Here is a 24,225-nt window from a genome sequence, read left to right on the forward strand (position 1 = left end):
TCAAATTTTTGGATTAAATATATTTAATTATTTCACTCATTAACTGTTTGAAACCTGATAAAAAAAGGTTCGATAATTATTTATTTTCTGTTCCAATTTATAGGTACGGAGTACTAATATTTAATCTTAAAAAGGTAAAAATATTTTTGACAAATCTAAAATCTTCGGAATCAATTTACAGTCCAACTTTTATTTCAATCCTTCATGAACATGTACAATATCTATATTAAAACTAACAAAACATCAACCGAGTGTTACTGACGTTTACTAATTAAGCTTAAAATCATTTATTTTCCATTTACTCTCTCTCTATGTATAATCAGTTTTAAATAACAAGTTTTATCACATAAATATATATATCATATATTTTTAAACAAGTAGATTTAATATTATTTTATATATTTACAAGTAATATTTATATACATATTATATATATATATATATATATATATATATATATATATATATATATATATATATATATATATATATATATATATATATATATATATATATATATATATACATTTTTTAATAATAGTTTTCATTATATCGCATATTATTTTACATATTTATTTCCAACAATTAACTCATACATTAGTTCAATTAATATTTCAAATTATTATATGTATTTAAATATATATATATATACATATATCTATTTACATTTAGTTGTTCGTGAATCGTCGAGAATAGCCGAAGGGTAATTGTATTCATAAAAATAGTTCAGAATCTTTGAGATCCAACCTAACAGACATTTCTTATCTTGTCGAAAATATTATATCGTATCAAGAGTTTGGTTTAAAATTAGTCGAAATTTTGCGGGTCACTACAGTACCTACCCGTTAAAGAAATTTCGTCCCGAAATTTGAGTGAGGTTGTCATGGATAACAATAAAATTGTTTTCATGACGAATATGAGTTGATAATAAAGTTTTATCACCATTGAATAATTTGGATAAAACTATTCGATTACTCGAAGCGTACGAATGAAGCTATCACCAAAGAGTGAAATAGGAAAGTAAAGATTTATCTTAACTTTTGACAGAGTCAGGGTTGAATTTAGAAAATAAGGTGCGTCTTAACTATTGACGTTGTCTTTGTTGAATTCTGGAATTCAGGGGATTTAAAGAAAAATCTTCGAAATCTACAAGATATGGTTCTTCGGTGAATAAGAAAATTAGAATCTCTATAATTAAATACGGTGATCTGCCTCGATTACTCTGTCTGATATTTCCATTATAAATTAAACTTTTTCCGTTCCATTATTTTCACCATTCCTATACTTTCTTTCTTAGTTCATACATCCAAAAGATTGTGAAAATGCTTAATCCCGTTCTCATCCTTGATATTTTCCTAATTATCATTTCTGTCATCCTTCTTTTCAATCTTCCACCAGAAAAATCTGTTTACTTCTACTATTACCTTGGAATGATACTATTCGTAATTATACCGTGTCTTTATATTGCTATTCGTATTAATATTCACGGTTTGTAACTTCTGTGTTGTTATTGAGTTTTATATCTTCCCCTTATAATTCAATGTCCATGCTTCTGTCCCCTATAATTATTGTCATCCACAGTTAACGCGTTCACTTATTTGCTGCGATTTATACCCCCTTTCTATTTCGAAGCTTCATGCATTTGTTTACTTTTCGCCAGTAACGGTCCAGAATTCATAGGTATGGAGTTTCGAATTATCATAATATACAAGGTAGAAAGGAAAGGTAGTAGCACGATTTGTTTTGTCAAATTACCTGAATCACTGAGAATAGAATTATCAAGAATATATTTTCTTGATATGTTCAGAAGTTAAGCAGAATGAAAGAGTTATGTAACATGGCACATGATGATGTTATTATCTGTGAATCATCATGTTCCATTTAGAAACTCAGCATGACTTACTGTAATATAATCACGTTGATCAAGTGTCATTATATTATACTAACTCATGCATCAGTTCCCAACACTACTTCAATAACATTCATATTTTAAGCTCGAAAGTTTATAGAATATAGAAACTAACAGTTTCTATATGATGTAATACTGATAGCACGAAGAGATTAATGATTTCAGATAAGAATAGTTATAAAAATATCTCCAGAAATATGGAGGATATTTATAATGAAAGATACGATAATATCTCAGAATATCTAAGATCAGAGGATGATAGAAACTATTGTCTGCAAGGGTTTAGAGTAAGGAGCAAGATATTCACTAAAGACTTTAGCAGACATTGAATCATTTGGATTCTTTGAAGTCAAATTTATTCTTTATGATTTGTCCACGGCTTTCTTCATAGTTTCGCATAATCTGCTTTTCGGTACTAAATTTTCTATTGAATGTTTCCAATATAATGATACACAGGAAGCACGAAGAGGTATATAATTTCGGACGAGAATATTTATGAAAATATCCTCAGAAATATCGAAGAGATTGATGATGATATTTTGGAATTTCTAAGTTCGATGGTTGATGAAGAAAGATTTTCCGCAAGATTTTAACATGAGTACGGAGCAAGATATTCGTTGAAGGTGTCATCGGATCCATAATTACCTGGATTCTTTGAATATAGGGTGTGGTCCTTGTATTTGTCCTTGGTCTCCCTAGTGGTTAGTTCAATCCATTTTCCAGTTCCAACTTTTCTGAGCTTTTCCAACATACTATTCTTTATCATCAACCTTCCGATGATTAAGGTCGTTTTCGGTTGTCTACGGTTTCTGCTGCTTCATTCAGCTTTTTCAACATTCAGAGTATTGATTCGTAGACTGAGTGCTTTTTAGAATTTCAGAATTGAAGATCATAATTCTAAGAGATAAATGTTATATGTATATATATAACTGTTGATGTAGAAACGTTACGAGACTCATAATACAGATTTATTGATTCCCGATAATTGGTATGGCAATTCTTGTTACAAGATGCGAATGAGTACATGATGAGACTTCAATGGATAAATAAAGTGATTTGTCGGAGAGATTTAAGCTAAGGAGCAACGAGGTTGCTGGTACGTCTGCTGGTAATATGATGGAATATAAAAGGTTCCCTGGTAACAATAAAAAAAAACACGCATATATATCAAGGTTATAATAAGGTTGTTTAGAACGAAAAGTCAAAGTTGACTTGCTGGAGCTGTGACAAAATTTGCTACTTTGAAAGGAATTACTAAGTTATTTTGGGTAATAATAACACTTAAAGGAATTAGCACAGATGCGTGTTAAACGTTTACTCAGGTTCCGGGTGTTTTCAAATGAATATCTATATACATCAATCTTTTCTTTCGTAGATGAAGTGCGGTTGGTTCATCCTCTCGATTGAGGTGTTTTCAAGATTCGTGAAAGGTTTGAACGCAGATTGTAATCGTTAAGATACAAATGAGGTTTAAGATGAAATCAAGTGGCAAACTTGAAGAATTGTTTTGTTTCATATGTTATAATCAATATTTTAATTCATTTTAATTGTCCAATGTTGGTAGTCCTCAGTTGATAGTCTACAGTAGACAGTCCAATAATTCATATATAATTTAATATATAATATTCTAATTAATTAATATGTATCGTGACCCGTGTACATGTCTCAGACTCGATCACAACTCAAAGTATATATATTATTGTAGAATCAACCTCAACCCTGTATAGAGAACTCGATCATTACTGCATATAGAGTGCCTATGGTGATTCCAAATAATATATATAGATGCGTCGATATGATATGTCAAAACCTTGTATACGTGTCCCGATATTTAAAGTGCGTAAAAATAAATAACAGAAATTAAATGACAATAATTAAAGTGTGTAAAGTAAATAACAGAGAATTAAATGACGATAAATAAAATTGCGAAAATGTAAATTGCGATAAATAAAATATAATCAGTTAGCTAGGAACAATTAGCTAGAAACAGTTAGCGTGAATTCTTAACAAAATTCCTCATAGTTAATTTGTTTGTTTCTAACAAATTTTATTTTGTCAAATATTTTCTTCATTATGCCACTTGTTGGATTCTGATATGTCAAAATCTAAATATGAAATTGGATGAAAAGGGTTATTCTGCTGGAACGGATACGTATATCGGTGGTTGTAAGTAGGGTAGTAAATGACTGTTGAATCAGATTCGAAGAATGTACAGTGTAACTTATTAATGCGAAATCTAAATATTCCTCGGGTATTACCTACCCGTTAAAATATTTTCACCATTAACAGTTTGTACAAGAGATTTTTTTTTTTTTTTTTTAATTACAATCTTTATGAAAACATATATACATATATATTTTCTTCAGATGTATTCATGGATTTAATGAGTTAATATGATATTAAACTCATTTGCTTTTCGGTTGGAACTAGAATAAATAATCTCTAAAACTTTAGAGATTACATATTCGCCATGTCGAACGAAGATAAATGAGGTAGAACGATACGTAGAACGAAGATCATACTCAAGGTACATATGATGATATTGAAGCATGGATTGTTGATGGTACTGGTGCTGTTATTAATTGTACTGTTGGTGCCGGTGATGTTGTTGAAGCGGGTACATTTTGCACCATATTCTCCGAATTGATTATTCGAGCGCGAAGTTCGTTGACTTATTACTCCAGGATGATTGTCGGTCGGAACGAGCGGATGAATAAGGTTCAGAATTGTGGATAGAATATGATCTTGTCAAGTTACCATGGAAATGAGACTGAAAATGGTGTCTCGAACAGGTTCGCCGGTAAACGCTTCAGGTTCATTGTTAAGAGGTGAATTCGGTTGGTGAAAGGGGTTGCCTTCTGCGCGTTTCCATTAATTAAGTCAACTACGAACCCATCAGATGAATTGATAATGGCTGATTGGTTGATTCATGCCGATGACGCTATTTTCGGAGCTTAGGTGATCATCTATGTCGGAATAGCTGTCAGAATAACTATCGGAATAGCTATCGGAATCTAAAGGACTCGAACTGGTTGCAGGATTCATCTCGTACAATCAGCTAAAGGATTTCGATAAGAAACAAATTATAGGATGTAGATTAGTACCCTGCAATACATAAGTTACATATGCCTATATAATACTAAAATCCCATAAGTTACGGAGGAATATACGGAGTATGTCAGGCAGAGTTTACAGTAACAGATATGCTAAGATATGAATTAGCGGATACGCTAAGATATGAGTTTTATCTATACACAATTTATGCAATCAATGCAGTAAGATGTGTCTAGACTAAGAATGATAAGCAGGTAATTTCTTAAGGAGGATAAGCAGATGCTTTCCAACTAGAAATGATAAGCAAAACTTTTGACATGCAGACACGGTCGAAGTCCAGACTCACTAATGCATATAAACACTATCAGTTAGACTCACTAATGCAAGACCTGGTTCGCTAAGACCACCGCTCTGATACCAACTGTGATGACCCGTCCTAATCCATTCGGACGAAGTCCATATCGATTACAAACGATTCACAACAGTTGATTACATCGCGAGGTAATTGACCTCTATATGATAAATTTTACAAACATTGCATTCGTTTTTAAAAGACAAACTTTCGTTACATCGACAGTTGACAGGCATGTAAAGCATTTCATAATATATCCAAATATAATTGACTTAATAATAATCTTGATGAACTCAACGACTCGAATGCAACATCTTTTGAAATATGTCATGAATGACTCCAAGTAATATCTCTAATATGAGCAAATGCACAGCGGAAGATTTCTTTCGTACCTGAGAATAAACATGCTTTAAAGTGTCAACCAAAAGGTTGGTGAGTTCATTAGTTTATCATAAAGAATCATTTCATAATTTTAATAGACCACAAGATTTCATACTTCCATTTCTCATAATCATACGTCCCATGCATAGAGACAAAAATATCATTCATATGGATTGAACACCTGGTAACCGACATTCACAATATGCATATAAGAATATCCCCATCATTCCGGGATCCTCCTTCGGACATGATATAAATTTCGAAGTACTAAAGCATCCGGTACTTTGGATGGGGCTTGTTGGGCCCGATAGATCTATCTTTAGAGTTCGCGTCAATTAGGGTGTCTGTTCCCTAATTCTTAGATTACCAGACTTAATAAAAAGGGGCATATTCAGTTTCGATCATTCAACCATAGAACATAATTTCGATTACTTGTGTCTATTTCGTAAAACAGTTATAAAAGTTGCGCATGTATTCTCAGCCCAAAAATATAAAGGGTAAAAAGGTAAATGAAACTCACCTAATGTATTTTGTAGTAAAAATACATATGACTATATTGAATAACGGAACAATGCAGGGTTGGCCTCGGATTCACGAACCTATATTCAATTATGTATATTAACACATGTAATGGTAATCGAACAAATATATATATTATTAGTGGTTTTAATTGTTATTTTTATATCATATGTTTTATTAATAACTTAATTAGACGTATTTATTTTTATATAGATAATTAACATTTATTACTAAAGTATTAGTATAGTTAGGTTTTATGTCCTAAATATATTTTTATATAGAAAATCTTTATTTGATATATTAATAATACTAATATTAATAATGATAAAAATAATACTAATTATAAATAAAATTATGATAATTCAAACAATAATAAAAGTGATACTTTTTAATAACAAAATGATAGTTTAAGTAAAATGTTATTTTCAATAATAATACCTAATAAAATGATAAATAAAAAAATACTTTTAGTAATAAAGATCATAATAATAATACTACTGACAATAATAATAAAATAAAAACTACCTCATATAAGTAGGCTTTAAAAGAAAAAGGAATGCCACCAGCAGAGATTGAACCTAAGACCTCTCGAATACCCGAACCTATACTTAACCATCTGCTCTAATACATTTTCCTGTGATGATACCCATTTCAATTTCTTTTATAATATAACTTAGTTACTTCAACTTCTTCATTATAAAAAGGAATAACCAAAATGGCAAAGTCCGGGCTCGAACCCGAGACCTCTCACTTAACACACAACACCCTTATCCGTCCCTCTGTTCCTGCTTTTCTGTTTTATTTAGCTCCCAATATTTACTTAACCCGTCATTTGTCTCGTCCCAAATTATTCATGGCCCAACATAGTAATATAGGTTGGACACGGTCCAACAGAAAATCCGAAGCCCAACAGAATATATCTCGGCCCATTGTCATAAATTGGCCCACGTTGAATAAAAATGGGATTTGTTATGATCGTCCAGAGGAAAAATAAAATAAATAAAACTAGGAAGTAAACCATGAAGTTTCGTTCCTTATCATCACCATTATCACAACATAACATCTTCCTCATCATCAATTATCATGTATCATCATCATATTACTATTCATCATCTTCTTAATCATCATCATAAAACATTTATTATTATCTTAAGTTATAATAGGAATAGAAACAGAAGAGGAGAAAAAGAAGTAATCGTGATTTTATGTAACCCAGCATCATCTTGTTATCTCACTCAACACCATCATCGTTGGCTCGTTCATTTAACAGAAACAGATACAAATTAACAGGTGATGGTGGCGACATTTTGAGAGGCTGATATGTGGTGGTTTGTGGTTTATGGAAAACGGAAAATAAACTGAAGTACACAGCAGCCATTCACGATGATTATGTGATGTTCTTCGTTGTCAATTATCATCATCAATATTCTTCATTTCCATCATCATAATACCAACATAATCACGTTTCTTTTTCGTCAATCATTATCATCGTGACTGAATCACTCCTCACCATCGTTATTCATAGTCATCGAGCATCACTGTTTATAACTTCATCATTATTATTCCTCGTTGTATCATCTTGGATTCATCTCTACAGCATCCTTATCATCATCGAACGGTGGTGATAGGTGACTCTTGTCTGTCGGTTAATAGGAAGTGAAGTGGTGTTAGGAGGTGGCGAAAGGTTGAGGATGGTGTGTTGTGTATGTGTGTTCGACAAAAGAAGGAAAGGAATGGGTGTGGTTAAGTGGTTTGATAACATCGAACAAAAAAAAATATAACCGGTGGTGGGTTGTAGATGATGGCGGTTGTAGTTAGATGAATGAAGGTGGTTAAATGGGTTCACTGGTGACGAACCAAATATGATACAGATTGTAGTGATGGTTTGTGGTTTTTTTGTGAATGCTCCTAACATATACATTCATGTATATGTATATAAGATTGAGTGCTATATAATATTATAAACTAATAATCAGAAACAGTAACTATCACCTTTATATTTAAAAGTCTTCACATTTTTGTAAGTATGCCTATATAACTATATAGAAGGTAAGTTAGTGGCAAACACATAAACAAAAACAGTAAAGCAATAAATATAATAAACATAATAAAAATAATTTATGTCATTTGTTAAAGGAACGTGTAAGCACAGTCCCTATTTTAAATTTATTTCTGCCGACAGTTTTCCATAGTGTGCTAAATCGTGGTTCATTGCTAAACAGTTAAAATATAAAAGTGATCCTAAAAATCTCAAATTTTTGGATTAAATATATTTAATTATTTCACTCATTAACTGTTTGAAACCTGATAAAAAAAGGTTCGATAATTATTTATTTTCTGTTCTAATTTATAGGTACGGAGTACTAATATTTAATCTTAAAAAGGTAAAAATATTTTTGACAAATCTAAAATCTTCGTAATCAATTTACAGTCCAACTTTTATTTCAATCCTTCATGAACATGTACAATATCTATATTAAAACTAACAAAACATCAACCGAGTGTTACTGACGTTTACTAATTAAGCTTAAAATCATTCATTTTCCATTTACTCTCTCTCTATGTATAATCAGTTTTAAATAACAAGTTTTATCACATAAATATATATATCATATATTTTTAAACAAGTAGATTTAATATCATTTTATATATTTACAAGTAATATTTATATACATATTTATATACATACATATATATATATATATATATATATATATATATATATATATATATATATATATATATATATATATATATATATATATATATATATATATATATATATATATATATATATATATATATATATATATATGTATATAAATATGTATATACATTTTTTAATAATAGTTTTCATTATATCGCATATTATTTTACATATTTATTTCCAACAATTAACTCATACATTAGTTCAATTAATATTTCAAATTATTATATGTATTTAAATATATATATATATATACATATATCTATTTACATTTAGTTGTTCGTGAATCGTCGAGAACAGCCGAAGGGTAATTGTATTCTTAAAAATAGTTCAGAATCTTTGAGATCCAACCTAACAGACATTTCTTATCTTGTCAAAAATATTATATCGTATCAAGAATTTGGTTTAAAATTAGTCGAAATTTTGCGGGTCACTACACTCTGCACGTCTTTCTTTGTTTTCGGAGATGGAAAATTATCAATGGCTTCAATCTTTTTGGGATTTGCCTTGATTCCCCGCGCTGTCACCACATGACCTAGAAACTTGCCTTCCTCTTCCCCAAAACTACACTTGAGCGGGTTAAGCATCATGTTTATTCTGCGTAGAGACGCAAACGTTTCTAGGATGTCCGCGAGCATTTCTTCTTCAGTGTTGCTCTTAATTACCAAGTCGTCAACGTACGCTTCAAGATTTCTACCAATTTGGTGTTTGAATGCCGCATCAATTACGCGCTGATAGGTTGCGCCTGCGTTTTTTAATTCGAAGGGCATCTTCTTATAACAGTAGATACCTTGCGGCGTATGAAAAGCAGTTTTGTCCTCATCTTCAGCAGCCATTAAGATTTGGTGATAACCTTTGTATGCATCTAGAAAACACTTGTACCGAAAACCTGACAGTGATTCCACCTTCCAATCTATCTCCGGGAGAGGATAGTTGTCCTTGGGACATGCTTTATTAATATCCTTAAAATCAACACACATCCGCCAGTTACCGTCAGCCTTTTTCACTAACACAGGATTAGCAACCCATGTCTGATAGCGCACTTCCCGCAGAATGTTTGCTTTGACTAGGTTATCTACTTCTGCGCACAACCAATCACTGCGTTCAAGAGCCATATGCCGCTTCTTTTGCCTAACGGGTGTGAGTGATGGATTAACATTCAATTTATGTTCCGCAATATCTCACGGAACCCCAGTCATGTCTGATTCGCGCCACGCGAAAACATCTGCGTTTGCGAATAATATTCCATGTAGCTTAGCCTTGGTTTCAGCTGACAAACCTGCGCCGATTTTAATTCGCTTATCCGGATGTAAACGATTCGCTATGACCGCACAGTTTGCGAGTTGTTCCCCTATGCTGGGAGTGCTGATAGGCACAACTGAGCCACACAACTCGGTTATTTAATGTGATGCAATCGTGGCAACGCCTCCCACGGTAGGAAACTTAATCAAGCCATGCACCACTGATGGTATAATGTTAAAACGCCGTATGAAGTTTCTTCCTAGCAGCGCGTTATAACGCGAAGTCGATCGGACCACATAAAAATCAACCAACTCATGTCTAACCATCTGTGGATTCCTGTCATCCGCAAGCTCTACCATCAGCTCTATACGCCCTATCAGCCATGAGCTTTCTCCGGAGAACTCAGATAACGTGATATCAGACTGGCGTAGCTGCGTCTTAACTTCTGCAGGAAGGAAACGATAGCAATGCTCGTACATAATGTCAACGCCATTCCCAGTGTCAACATGCATGCGTTTAATTTGTACTCCACAAGAAGGGATGCGACACTTGATGATAATCGGCTCATTAATTGTGTCGATTGACATGACAGGAGGGAAAGTAATTGGAAGAAGTTCCCAATCCTGCTGATCATTGTACTTTCTCCGCTGGCTAACTTTCTCTACATCGACCATATTGATGGTTAAGTCAGCGCTTTTTGTTTTATCAACTTTTTGCCATGCGAAAGTTTTAGCCTTTGAACCTTCCTCCGCAGTTTTTCCGTTATCCTTCTTAGGTGGTTTCAGGTGATCCAACTTACCTGCACGTAGTGCCTTGAGCACTCGTTCCATCAAGTTTTTGCATCGATTAGTGTCATGCCCGTAATCGTCATGAAATTCGTAATACTTTGTTTTATCCCGCTTACCAAATTCTGTAAGTGGAGTTGGAACCGAAAAGGTTGCGCATACTGGTTCGGTTGCCAAAATTTCTTTTGGCGTTTTAGACAAACTTTTAAGCAGCGCATAGTTCTGATTATTGATTCCGCGCTGATTATTGTTTCGATAATTGCCACTTGATTTCCCTTTATCATTCCTAATAGGACCACCGCTAGGATACCTTCGGCGAGAGTTGTTGCCACAATTTTGATCACGCGAACAATCATCATCGACTTTCCTCTCGTTACGTGAACTAGCCGTTGGAATATCATTATCTTCGCCACTTCGCATATAGTCATGGCATTCATTAAGCGCTTCAGCATAAGTTGTCGGGACCGTGTGGCGCAGACGCCTTACTAGTGTTGGATGACGTTCTGAGTTTATACCATGTATGAGTCCGGAAATCTGTTGCTCTGGCTTGAGATCTGGTATGCGCAGACACTCATTAGTATATCTTGTGAGAAATTCACCCAAAGATTCCTTGGATTTCTGCACAATATCATGACATTCGATATGAGTGAATTTGCGTGGCCTCTGATTCTGATATTGCAGCAAGAATTTCGTCCGCAGATCCATAAACCCGGCTATACTACCCGCCGGTAGTTTATTAAACCATTCACGAGCAATACCCTGCAGTGTCATTGGATATATCTGACACGCAACCGGATCCACCCAACCTTGAGTGCGCATTGCGCCCTCAAAACGCTGCAAGAAGTCATCTGGATCAGTTAAGTCATTGTAAGTACCCAACGTATGAGGTATCTTTGGCACAGATGGAAACGGATATGCAGTTATATGCGGAGGAAACTTATCATTGGCGGTGTAATCTCATCTGGATATATCGGCTTATACCTCTGAAAAGTCTCGCCGGATACAGGTGGAAGATATGGCGCGTACCCCGCCCCCGTAGTCATAGCCTGCGTATGCTGACTGCCAGATGGTGTGTTTTGATTATCCGTGTGAGTACGTTCCGACGAGTCCCCGGAAGTCATGATACTGTTAAAAGAAAAAATTCAGAAAATTTCGTGAACAATAAGCCTTATAATTCAAAACGTTTTAAAAGAAAAATCAATTAAACAGTCTTGAACTAATTCGACTCTCAATGAAAGCACTACTTGATCATGCATATTTTTACCATAGGGTTTAACATGCCTGCTCAATGCGTTAGTGGGGTTTAAGGATCTTAGAACAAGGCTCTCCAGTCTGGCTACCGTGAATAACCCTGGCCGACATGATGATGTTGGCGGGGTGGCCAAGTGATTAAGTCCACCTTTGATAGCGATCGCTGATCAGAAGGCCCCAAATAAGTTTGTAGGTGCTAGTTTAATGAAGAACTAACCTGTTAACCTTGAAAAGACGAAGAATGATGCTTAATTACGTAAGGCGTGTGGCAGATGATAGTTACGTAATGTGATGATGCTTAGAATGATAGTTAGGGTTTGTATATATAGGCAAACCCTAATTCTAGAACCATCCGAGATATTGGCAATCCTTTCCATAACAAACTCCCCCGAATCACGGATGTAATTATGGAAAAGATATTTACTTGTTAGCCAAGTAATCGCTGTACCGAGAACAAAGGCATCAGATACGAATCCGCATTCCGCATAACGCACACAAACATACGCATACGCACACTAGTAAGAGCCCGCATACATATGAGGTGCGCATGCGGGTTGCGGTATCATTAGCACCAGATGATTTGCCAATGACAATTGAAAAAAGAGGGATCACAAAATAAGGGTTTTGTGAAGAGGCGTTGTATTATAAATATTGGTTAAAATTTAACTGGACGATTTTGCCCTAATATGCATAGCACGTGAGGAAATTTAACGTCATATAACTAACAGAGTTTTTCCAATGAGTCATTCATGTCAAAGTTCGATAGTTGAGGGTCAACGATGTTAAAAATATAGATAAAGGTTATCCGTGCAGTTTGCTACAAACATCATGGACTAAAAGCACAATTTTGTCTAAAAATATTCTAATTTAGATGGAATATATATTCTTAACTCATCCATTCACTCAAAACCCGCTCTCCTAACTCCCAACCCCCCTCTCTTTCTCTCACATTTTTTTATTTATTTACTTATAATTAATACATCCATATAAATATATTTTCTCTCCTTTTATCTCCATCTATCTATCTTTCTCTGCTTCCTTTTTCCATTTCTGCTTCTTGAAGGTAATCTCTCTCTCTCTCTCTCTCTCTCTCTCTCTCACTCTCTCTATATATATATATATATATATATATATATATATATATATATATATATATATATACACACACAAATATAGACATATCTAATTATTCTCTTCTTAACCATGCCTTATTATGGTAGATAATTTAACCGTACTAGTCACCCTATTGTTCGTCTACATTATTGTATTTTTTTTTTTTCGGTCTCTTTGAATAATAGGTGAGGCACGAGCTTCTAACAATATAAGAACATTATTTGTCTTTAAGATGATATCTTAACTCGTTTCTTTAATTCTTCGTTTCGTGAAGAATTCTGTTTATACCCCAGAAGAAGAAATGGCAGGATACGAAAGAAACGAAGAGTTCATCTCTAAAAATGGTCATGATTTTGAGGTAATATTTTAAACTTAATTAATCGCAAAAAATGGCCATGACTATGTGAAAATGATATTTCTAGTGTTCTCATCTTTATATTTCCTATACTTATTTAATTTTGTTTAATATTTCTTTGAGTTGAGATTATATTTGGATGCAAAAAGAAAAAAATGCTTTAATTTCGGTAATATGTTAAAGGAGTAAATATAAATATACTTACAAAATACCATTCATAGATATCTTCTTAGTTGATTATTAGATATTTGGTGGTTCAAAGGACACATGATACGTACATGGCGGAATAAGAAATATGTAACATTGAGGGCAAAAAGATTGCAATAATTAATATGATAAACCAACTTCGTTAAATTATGAACAAAAAACAGTTCAAGTACCTCATAAAAAGTGAACAAAATTAAACATCTCAAAAAACAATAGTAAAACGGTGAAAAATCTATAAAAAAAAACTGCACAATATCTCCCAAAAAAATGCAAAATATTTCTCAGAAAAATGCACAATATCTCCCGAAAAACTGTACAAAAAATATGCTCGAAAAGTCCCCAAAACTACACTTATTCTTTATATATGGAAACACATCTTTTGAAAACGTTTAATTATATCTCCATCTTTAACATTAGCGATAGCTTTTCTTTCTACTGCACAAATTACACAAGCATTCAAAAACTCCTACCAGATTGTCTCATTTTAGTTAATGGGGTTTTGAACTGAGGCAAAATAAATAAAAATATTCCTCCGTCCAACACTAAAAGACGCTAACCATTCAAGCGACACAACATTGCTACATAAAACTCATTTCAGAAATAGGGTAACTAAACCAATTTAAAAATCGCATGAATAGTAAAAGAATAGGTTGTAATGATATATTTATAATAAATTTAAAATTTTAATTCAAAAGTTAGTAATCGAGTAAATTTAGTAATTGAGTGGGGTCATATGAACCCCTTGCACTACACTACTTTCATCCGTGACGCACAAAAAAAATAATATTTGTTGGAATTTAAAAGCTGTGATGGCATATTCCATTTTTAAAATAATTAAATTAATTAGAAGTCGTACTTTTTAAAACGTTCGAAATTCAAAATTGGTATATTGTGATGTAAAAGTCGTACCGAAGGTTAGTTCCTAATTAATGAAGATTACATAATTCTTACGGGTTAAATACAACTTACGATAACCTTATCATTTCGGCATTCGGTGGTGTTACGTCTTCGGTGATATACCTATAGTTAGTACTTCGTAGTATATAAGTGTAATCATACACTTCTTCTTTTTATAGAAAAATACCATATTATCGAACCTGTTCTAACGTCACGTCTCCCTCGAAAATGAGCTTTGAATAAAATAAACTATGTATTCTAGGAAGTCAAAAAACGTAATGTTGCTAGTCACTTAAATTATAGGAAGAAATATTATTTTGTCAAAAACTTATGTACTAATATTCATGGTAGATTAACCTTTAGTTTAGTAAGAAGGAAGTTGCATTATTTTTTTCGTAGGGGTCCTAGAACTAATTTAATCACGTGGTAAGTGTCCTACCATATTATATAGGTGGTCCATAATAATGGTCTTGATTTTGGCCTAGGGTAATAGAGTAATTTTACATGTTAGAGACACATCATATGTTGTTGGGATGTCAAGTGAATCATGTGGATTGCCCCTTTCAAAGAAAATGACTTGTTTATAAATATCACAAACGTAATTGATTCCAAAAAATAGAAAATTAATAATGTCAATGATACACGATCTTTAATTTAATCAAGATAGCTTGTTAGTTGGTTTCTACTTTCTAATGTTGTCAAATAAATAAATAAATAAATAAATAAATAAATAAAAGAATCTTGAGTTTAATCTTATTAGTAGCATATCTCAGGGTGGTTAGGGAAATAGGTGCAGGGCCGGCTAAGGTTATGGGCGAAGCGGGCGACGGCCCGGGGCATCACGCGGTTAGGGGCATCATTTCGAAAAAAATTATTAATACTCATAGTTTAAACCTCATAAAGATATATATTTGCGTAACTGTTAGGGGCATTTTATAACCATTTCGCCCGGGGCATGCAAAAACTTTGACCAAAGTTTGACCGGCCCTGAATAGGTGTAGCATGAAACCTTGGGTCCTTGACTTGAGAAAACCTTATCTGTTTATAGACGACTTTTAATTCAAAAGTTAAACTTAATTGTCAATCTCTAACTTAGTATTGTAACATGAAAGGTCTGATGATGATTGTCCAAAGTTGTTGACTAATTCATTTTAATTCAATAATAAAAACACACAAAATTCTTGCGCAAAGACGAAATAAACCTCTATTTCTTTGATATCCATCCATGTCTTAGTTGATTAATTTAGTAATTATTAATAAAAGTTGCAGGGTGCAGCAATGAGACAGAAATATGGTGGACTTGTACCAAAGAAGAAGCCCTTAATCTCTAAGGCATGTTACCATTTTAACATCATCTATCTTCTATTTCTGTTTTGTATATCAAGTTAGAAACTTATTTACATTTATTCTCCTATAAGGTTAACAAATAGTAGTATGTATTTTGTGATGGGCCAGGACCATGAACGTGCTTTCTTTGATTCAGCAGATTGGGCCTTATGCAAGGTGGGTTACTGGGCTTTACTTGGATTATAATATTATTCTATCATAAACTTATAATTCACCATCGTGCTGAAGAATTGTTGTTAACACAAGCTATTTGTGTTTTTATTGTTGATGTTATATACAGAAAGGTGCAGGAGTCAATGAGAAATCAACTATAGCCATAGAGACCTTGCGGCCCAAGTTAGAGGTATTATAGATTTTCAGTTATATACAATACACAATTATTAATATAGTCACCTCTAGACTAATGGCCCTTTGGCGTGTTGTAGTGTCCTTTAACTAGCTAAATGATATTTTGAGTATCGGTAACATGTTATCTTTTATATTAATGTTATGTTCATTTTTAAGTTTGATCCATTTCGTGTGTTAAATGCAGAGAACGCCTCGTCAATGCTTGCCCCCAAGACGTCCTGCTTGTATATCAGGAGGAGACAACCATGTAAGTTCCTAGATTATACATTTAATGGAAAATATGAATGTCGTTAAGATGCATAAATGACATGTACACGACTGTTACGTGTGATTTTAATGTGGCGTTATTAAATTGTACAAGTTTTTTTATGTACCTTAAGGAAAGCCCTTTTTCCAAAAAATAATCATTTTAAAAATAATAGGTAGATTTAATTTAATAAATTGGTCTAATTTTTGCTGCGACTCGTCATTCATCAAAAATATTGTTTGAATGTGGGCAAACATCTTTTTAACACCCTAGCTTGATGATTAACATGTGACGTTACGTCAGTAATTACGATTGTGTATCTTGTTATCTTCACCATTCGTAATTTTTTTTTTTTATCTTTTCATGATGAGTTGTTGATCAATTTTCCAAATAATTTTTGAAAATTTTCAGACAGGGTAACAAGTGTACATAGTGCATAAAGAATGACGAGGAGTTGCTACCATGCGACCCAATTGTGATTGGAGTACTTAAGGATACATCTGTTCTTCAAATCCTGTTTAATACAAGTTTAATGCATGGTATTGGTGCATGCCAATGCAATATATTACAGTACCATGTTGAAGTCTTGGTTATTTCAATACAAGTTATAAGAGTTTATGTTGTTATGAATTATGATAGTTGATACATTAGCCAGTTCTAGTATAATAAATTACAATCTATCTATTGTCATCAGTTTCGCAAAGATCGAGACGATTTCCTTACAAAAACCACATAAAAATGTGAGGTAGTTTGTAACATGTGATGCTAGCAAACATCGTAGCTTGTTTGTTGTAACTATTCTTATCATAAATCAAAAAAAATAAAAAAATAAAAATCTAGTTTGGCTCAAATTACTAATTGGGCCCAAATTACTTATCATACCCAATCCCAGTGGCAGTTCCATATTTGGGCCCAATTAATTAACCAGGCCGAACTCCAATGAATATGTAATTGGGCCCAAATTACTGGCCCGTATCATTCCCTATGTTGTTTTCTCAATCTCAAATTTCTTGAATGTTTCTACAATTGTTCATCGTTAGAAAACCTCAAACAAATCCCAAAAATATATTCCACACATCAATTTTCAAAGAAACATGTATTTGGGTAATTGGCCCCTAAGTTACCGTTAATAAGCGTCGATTTATTGGCGACTTAACTGACTCTTAGAGCTTAAATTAAATTTCAGGCAGGATTTAAAACCCATGGAAATTTAATTTTACCATTTTCATTGCGTCTCGATTTTATTTTTAATTTAATTATATTTTTTACAATTATTGGTCGGAGTTTCACTCAGAAGCAATCTCTCTATCCGTCGAATAGAGAAATGGATGTCTTTCTCTACTTTTGAGAGTGTTTTCACTATAGGTGAAGAAACGACCTGTCTTTATTATCGGAAAGGGGAAGGATTTGTTAAGAATTGATATGTGGAAATATTTGAATGTTTATTGAGATGATTGAATTACAATTGCAGAATTGAGATGAACTAAAAGACTATGACTTTTAGGACTACATTTTGAATATATTGCTTGAGTTTTCAGTTACAAATGAACATGATTATATACAACTAATGGCCTAACAGCTAATTCCTAGTTGGGGTATGGATCCAAACACATTTTGGAACCACCTTGACATAATTGGAAATATAGAACCGTTTGTTGACTTGTTGACTGCTGACTCTGCTGCTATTGCTAACTTTCTGCTGCTACTTATTGTTGCTTGTGACCCTCTATATTTGGACATTATGAGAATATGATTTTTTCTGATCCAAAGGTCAAATACCATAAAAGGCAAGTTGTTTTTTTACAGTTATATTCTAACACTACCCCTCAAGTTGAATAGTGGGATTCCACAATTCAACTTGCTCAATACATCTTTGAGGGGTCTTCCGTTGACTAATCAATCACAAGCTAGTCTTCAATTTTGTTCAATCGATTTCCGACTTGAACTTCTTTGATTTGCATCGATCATCAAGCTCCCGACATGAACCTAGTTCAATCTTGAACCTTTACTAGTTCGCCAAGGAGTATTCATTTTCTAGACATGAACCCAGTCTAACTTGGGCTTTTATTGGTTCGCCTAGGAATATTCAGATTCCAACATGAACCCAGTTCATTTTTTTTTAACCTTGTTTGGTTCGCCAGAAGTATTTAAGTTTCCCGGCATGAACCCAGCTCCACTTAAACCTTGTTTGGCTCGCCCGACATGAACCCAGTTCAATCTTGAACCTTGTTTGGCTCGCCTGACATAAACCCAGTTCAACTTTAGCCTTGTTTGGTTCGCCGGAGTGTCTTGCTTTATTCCGTTAGATGCTTCGTTAATCAACTCGCGGTGACGCTAGAATCAATCTCCCCCTCACCCTTGTGTTTGATATGTACCGGAAATATCATTAAAGCAAGGATTAGTTACATCGTAAACGTAATCATATTTCTTTTTTTATATCTCCTCTTTATAAAATGACCATCCTTTTTTTTCACTCAATCGATTATTTAAATCTTTTAAAAAACCTAATACCCTTTTGTTTACCCAACCGATGGGTTTTATCCCACTCATCAGATTCATTTCCCAAAAAACTTTTGCTGGTATCGATGGTTTTATCCCCACACGTTTCATCGAGTGCTTTATCCCTACACACTTTTCTATCATCCCTAGAATGGTTCAGTTCCCCAATTTTATTATCTCAAATTGTTTATCATCTCTAGTAACCCTAGATTTGATTCTCCCTATATCTGTAAATACAGAGGCAAAAGATTTAAGTGATGTACCAGTGGGTTCTTTGGGTGCTGCAACTCTACCGAAACCTTGTTCGGTGATAGTGATGGCAGGTTGTTCATCCACCGCTGCCTTGCTCCCTTCTCCGACGTTCAGGTTGTTGATTTCTTTTCCCTTTTTCCGGTTCCATTTAAACACCTATGGCCGCCGTTAACTATCGATGTGAAATGTCCCGTTCATATTGATTATAAACGTTCCATATTAATTGATTTCGTTGCGAGGTTTTGACCTCTATATGAGACATTTTTCAAAGACTGCATTCATTTTTAAAACAACCATAACCTTTATTTTATCAATAAAGGTTTTAAAAGCATTACGTAGATTATCAAATAATGATAATCTAAAATATACTGTTTACACATGACCATTACATAATGGTTTACAATAGAAATATATTACATCGACATATGTTTTTTGAATGCAGTTTTTACACAATATCATACAAACATGGACTCCAAATTTTGTCCTTATTTTAGTATGAAACAGCGGAAGCTCTTAGTTTTCACCTGAGAATAAACATGCTTTAAACGTCAACAAAAATGTTGGTGAGTTATAGGTTTAACCTATATATATCAAATCGTAACAATAGACCACAAGATTTCATATTTCAATACACATCCCATACATAGAGATAAAAATCATTCATATGGTGAACACCTAGTAACCGACATTAACAAGATGCATATATAAGAATATCCCCATCATTCCGGGACACCCTTCGGATATCATATAAAGCATCCGGTACTTTGGATGGGATTTGTTAGGCCCAATAGATCTATCTTTAGGATTCGCGTTAATTAGGGTATCTGTTCCCTAATTCTTAGATTACCAGACTTAATAAAAAGGGGCATATTCGATTTCGATAATTCCACCATAGAATGTAGTTTCACGTACTTGTGTCTATTTTGTAAATCATTTATAAAACCTGCATGTATTCTCATCCCAAAAATATTAGATTTTAAAAGTGGGACTATAACTCACTTTCACAGATATTTCCTTCCTCGGAAATAAGACTTGGCCACGGATCGATTCACGAACCTATACAAATATGTACATATATATCAAAGTATGATCAAAATATAATTACAACCATTTTTATTATGTTTTAAAGATTTGAGTGTATTAAGTCAGCTGTCCTCGTTAGTAATCTACAACTAGTTGTCTACAGTTAGATGTACAGAAATAAATCGATAAATATTATCTTGAATCAATCCACGACCCAGTGTATACACGTTTCAGGCTAGATCACAACTCAAAGTATATATATTTTTGGAATCAACCTCAACCCTGTATAGCTAACTCCAACATTACTGCATATAGAGTGTCTACGGTTGTTCCAAATAATATATATACATGGGTCAATATGATATGTCAAAACATTTGCATACGTGTCTATGGTATCCCAAGATTACATAATATATTAGAATACATGTATAATACAATATAAGTTAGCTAGGATATGATTTGTATAGATTTGTTAAACATTTCCCGTAGCTAAAAAGATCAAAAATATCCAATCTTGTTTTACCCATAACTTCTTCATTTTAATTCCGTTTTGAGTGAATCAGATTGCTATGGTTTCATATTGAACTCTAATTTAAGAATCCCAACAGAAAAAGTATAGGTTTATAGTCAGAAATTTAAGTTACATGTCAATTACTAAAGAGGTAGTCATTTCCGTCGATGGTTCTCACATGTGCTGCTAAGAGGTGATCATTGGAGTGTATATACCAATAGTACATACATCTAAAAGATGTGTATTGTACGAGTGCGAATACGGGTGCATACGAGTAGAATTGTTGATGAAACTGAACGAGGATGTAATTGTAAGCATTTTTGTTAAGTAGAAGTATTTTGATAAGTGTCTTGAAGTCTTTCAAAAGTGTATGAATACATATTAAAACACTACATGTATATACATTTTAACTGAGTCGTTAAGTCATCGTTAGTCGTTACATATAAATGTTGTTTTGAAACCTTTAGGTTAACGATCTTGTTAAATGTTGTTAACCCATTGTTTATTATATCAAATGAGATGTTAAATTGTTACATTATCATTATATTATGATATATAATATATCTTAGTATGATATATATACAGTTAAATGTCGTTACAACGATAATCGTTACATATATGTCTCGTTTCGAAATCATTAAGTTAGTAGTCTTATTTTTACATATGTAGTTCATTGTTAATACACTTAATGATATATTTACTTATCATTTAACATAATTAACCAAGTGTATCAATATCTTAATATGATTCATATGTACCTAGTAAGACGTTGTTATAACGATAATCGTTATATATATCGTTTTCGAGTTTCTTAATTTAATAGTCTCATTTTTATGTATATAACACATTGTTAAAATAATTAATGAGATACTTACTTATAATAAAATCATGTTAACTATATCTATAACCATATATATGTCATCGTATAGTTTTTACAAGTTTTAACGTTCGTGAATCACCGGTCAACTTGGGTGGTCAATTGTCTATATGAAACCTATTTCAATTAATCAAGTCTTTACAAGTTTGATTGCTTTACACGTTGGAAACATTTAGTCATGTAAATTTCAATCTCAATTAATATATATAAACATGGAAACGTTCGGGTCACCACATTACCTACCCGTTAAATAAATTTCGTCCCGAAATTTTAAGCTGTTGAAGGTGTTGACGAATCTTCTGGAAATAGATGCGGGTATTTCTTCTTCATCTGATCTTCACGCTCCTAGGTGAACTCGGGTCCTCTACGAGCATTCCATCGAACCTTAACAATCGGTATCTTGTTTTGCTTAAGTCTCTTAACCTCACGATCCATTATTTCGACGGGTTCTTCAATGAATTGAAGTTTTTCATTGATTTGAATTTCGTCCAACAGAATAGTGAGATCTTCTTTAGCAAAACATTTCTTCAAATTCGAGACATGGAAAGTGTTATGTACAGCCGCGAGTTGTTGAGGTAGCTCCAGTTGGTAAGCTACTGGTCCGACACGATCTATAATCTTGAATGGTCCAATGTACCTTGGATTTAGTTTCCCCCGTTTACCAAATCGAACAACGCCTTTCCAAGGTGAAACCTTAAGCATGACCATTTCTCCAATTTCAAACTCTATATCTTTTCTTTTACTGTCCGCGTAGCTCTTTTGTCGATTCTGGGCGGTTTTCAATCGTTGTTGAATTTGGATGATTTTCTCGGTAGTTTCTTGTATTATCTCCGGACCCGTAATCTGTCTATCCCTCACTTCATTCCAAAAAATCAGAGACCTGCACTTTCTACCATAAAGTGCTTCAAACGGCGCCATCTCAATACTAGAATGATAACTGTTGTTGTAGGAAAATTCTGCTAACGGTAGGTGTCGATCCCAACTGTTTCTGAAATCAATAACACATGCTCGTAGCATGTCTTCAAGTGTTTGTATCGTCCTTTCGCTCTGCCCATCAGTTTGTGGATGATAGGCAGTACTCATGTCTAGACGAGTCCCCAATGCTTATTGCAACATCTGCCAGAACCTTGAAACAAATCTACCATCCCTATCAGAGATAATTGAGACGGGTATTCCATGTCTGGAGACAACCTCCTTCAAATACAATCGCGCCAACTTCTCCATTTTGTCATCTTTTCTCATTGGCTAGAAGTGTGCTGACTTGGTGAGACGATCAACTATTACCCAAATAGTATCATAACCACTTGCAGTCCTTGGCAATTTAGTAATGAAATCCATGGTAATGTTTTCCCATTTTCATTCCGGGATTTCAGGTTGTTGTAATAGACCTGATGGTTTCTGATGTTCAGCTTTGACCTTAGAATACGTCAAACATTCTCCTACATATTTAGCAATATCAGCTTTCATACCCGGCCACCAAAAGTGTTTCTTGAGATCTTTATACATCTTCCCCGCTCTGGGATGTATTGAATATCTGGTTTTATGTGCTTCCTTAAGTACCATTTCTCTCACATCTCCAAACCTTGGTACCCAAATTCTATCAGCCCTATATCGGGTTCCGTCTTTCCGAATATAAAGATGTTTCTCTGATCCTTTGGGTATCTCATTCTTCAACTTTCCTTCTTTTACAACCCCCTGTTGCGCCTCCTTTATTTGAGTGGTAAGGTTAGTACGAATAATTATATTCATAGCTTTATCCCGTATAGGTTCTCTGTCCTTTCTACTCAAAGCATCAGCTACCACATTCGCCTTCCCCGGGTGGTATCGAATCTCAAAATCATAATCATTCAACAGTTCAATCCACCTGCGTTGTCTCATATTCAGTTGCTTCTGATTAAATATATGTTGTAGACTTTTATGGTCGGTATATATAATACTTTTGACCCCATATAAATAATGCCTCCAAGTCTTTAATGCAAAAACAATAGCACCCAATTCCAAATCGTGAGTCGTATAATTTTGCACGTGAATCTTCAATTGTCTAGACGCATAAGCAATCACCTTCGTTTGTTGCATTAATACACAACCGAGACCTTGCTTTGATGCGTCACAATAAATCACAAAATCATCATTCCCTTCAGGCAATGACAATATAGGTGCCGTAGTTATCTTTTTCTTCAATAACAGAAACGCCTTCTCTTATTCATCCTTCCATTCAAATTTCTTCCCTTTATGCGTTAATGCAGTCAAGGGTTTTGCTATTTTGGAGAAATCTTGGATAAATCTTCTGTAGTAACCAGCCAATCCTAAAAATTAACGTATATGCTTCGGTGTTTTTGGGGTTTCTCA

At 33.6% G+C, this 24,225-nt stretch overlaps 1 protein-coding gene across 2 annotated transcripts; it reads left to right on the plus strand.

Moving 5' to 3' along the window:
- Positions 1-13,111: 13,111 nt before the first annotated feature.
- LOC139863887 (uncharacterized) lies at positions 13,112-17,347 on the plus strand. 2 transcript variants are annotated; one of them, XM_071852491.1, is made up of 7 exons: positions 13,112-13,263; positions 13,588-13,671; positions 16,036-16,104; positions 16,228-16,275; positions 16,400-16,462; positions 16,652-16,714; positions 17,126-17,347. In XM_071852491.1, the coding sequence occupies exons 2-7, from the start codon at positions 13,615-13,617 to the stop codon at positions 17,132-17,134; spliced, it is 309 nt and encodes a 102-aa protein (XP_071708592.1). In that variant the 5' UTR covers positions 13,112-13,263; positions 13,588-13,614; the 3' UTR covers positions 17,135-17,347. The 2 variants fall into 2 exon arrangements, with proteins under 2 accessions (XP_071708592.1, XP_071708596.1); XM_071852495.1 differs by having other exon boundaries at positions 16,042-16,104.
- Positions 17,348-24,225: the final 6,878 nt, after the last annotated feature.

This window comes from Rutidosis leptorrhynchoides, chromosome 1, assembly GCF_046630445.1.
Source record: "Rutidosis leptorrhynchoides isolate AG116_Rl617_1_P2 chromosome 1, CSIRO_AGI_Rlap_v1, whole genome shotgun sequence".
NCBI classification, from domain to species: Eukaryota; Viridiplantae; Streptophyta; class Magnoliopsida; order Asterales; family Asteraceae; genus Rutidosis; species Rutidosis leptorrhynchoides.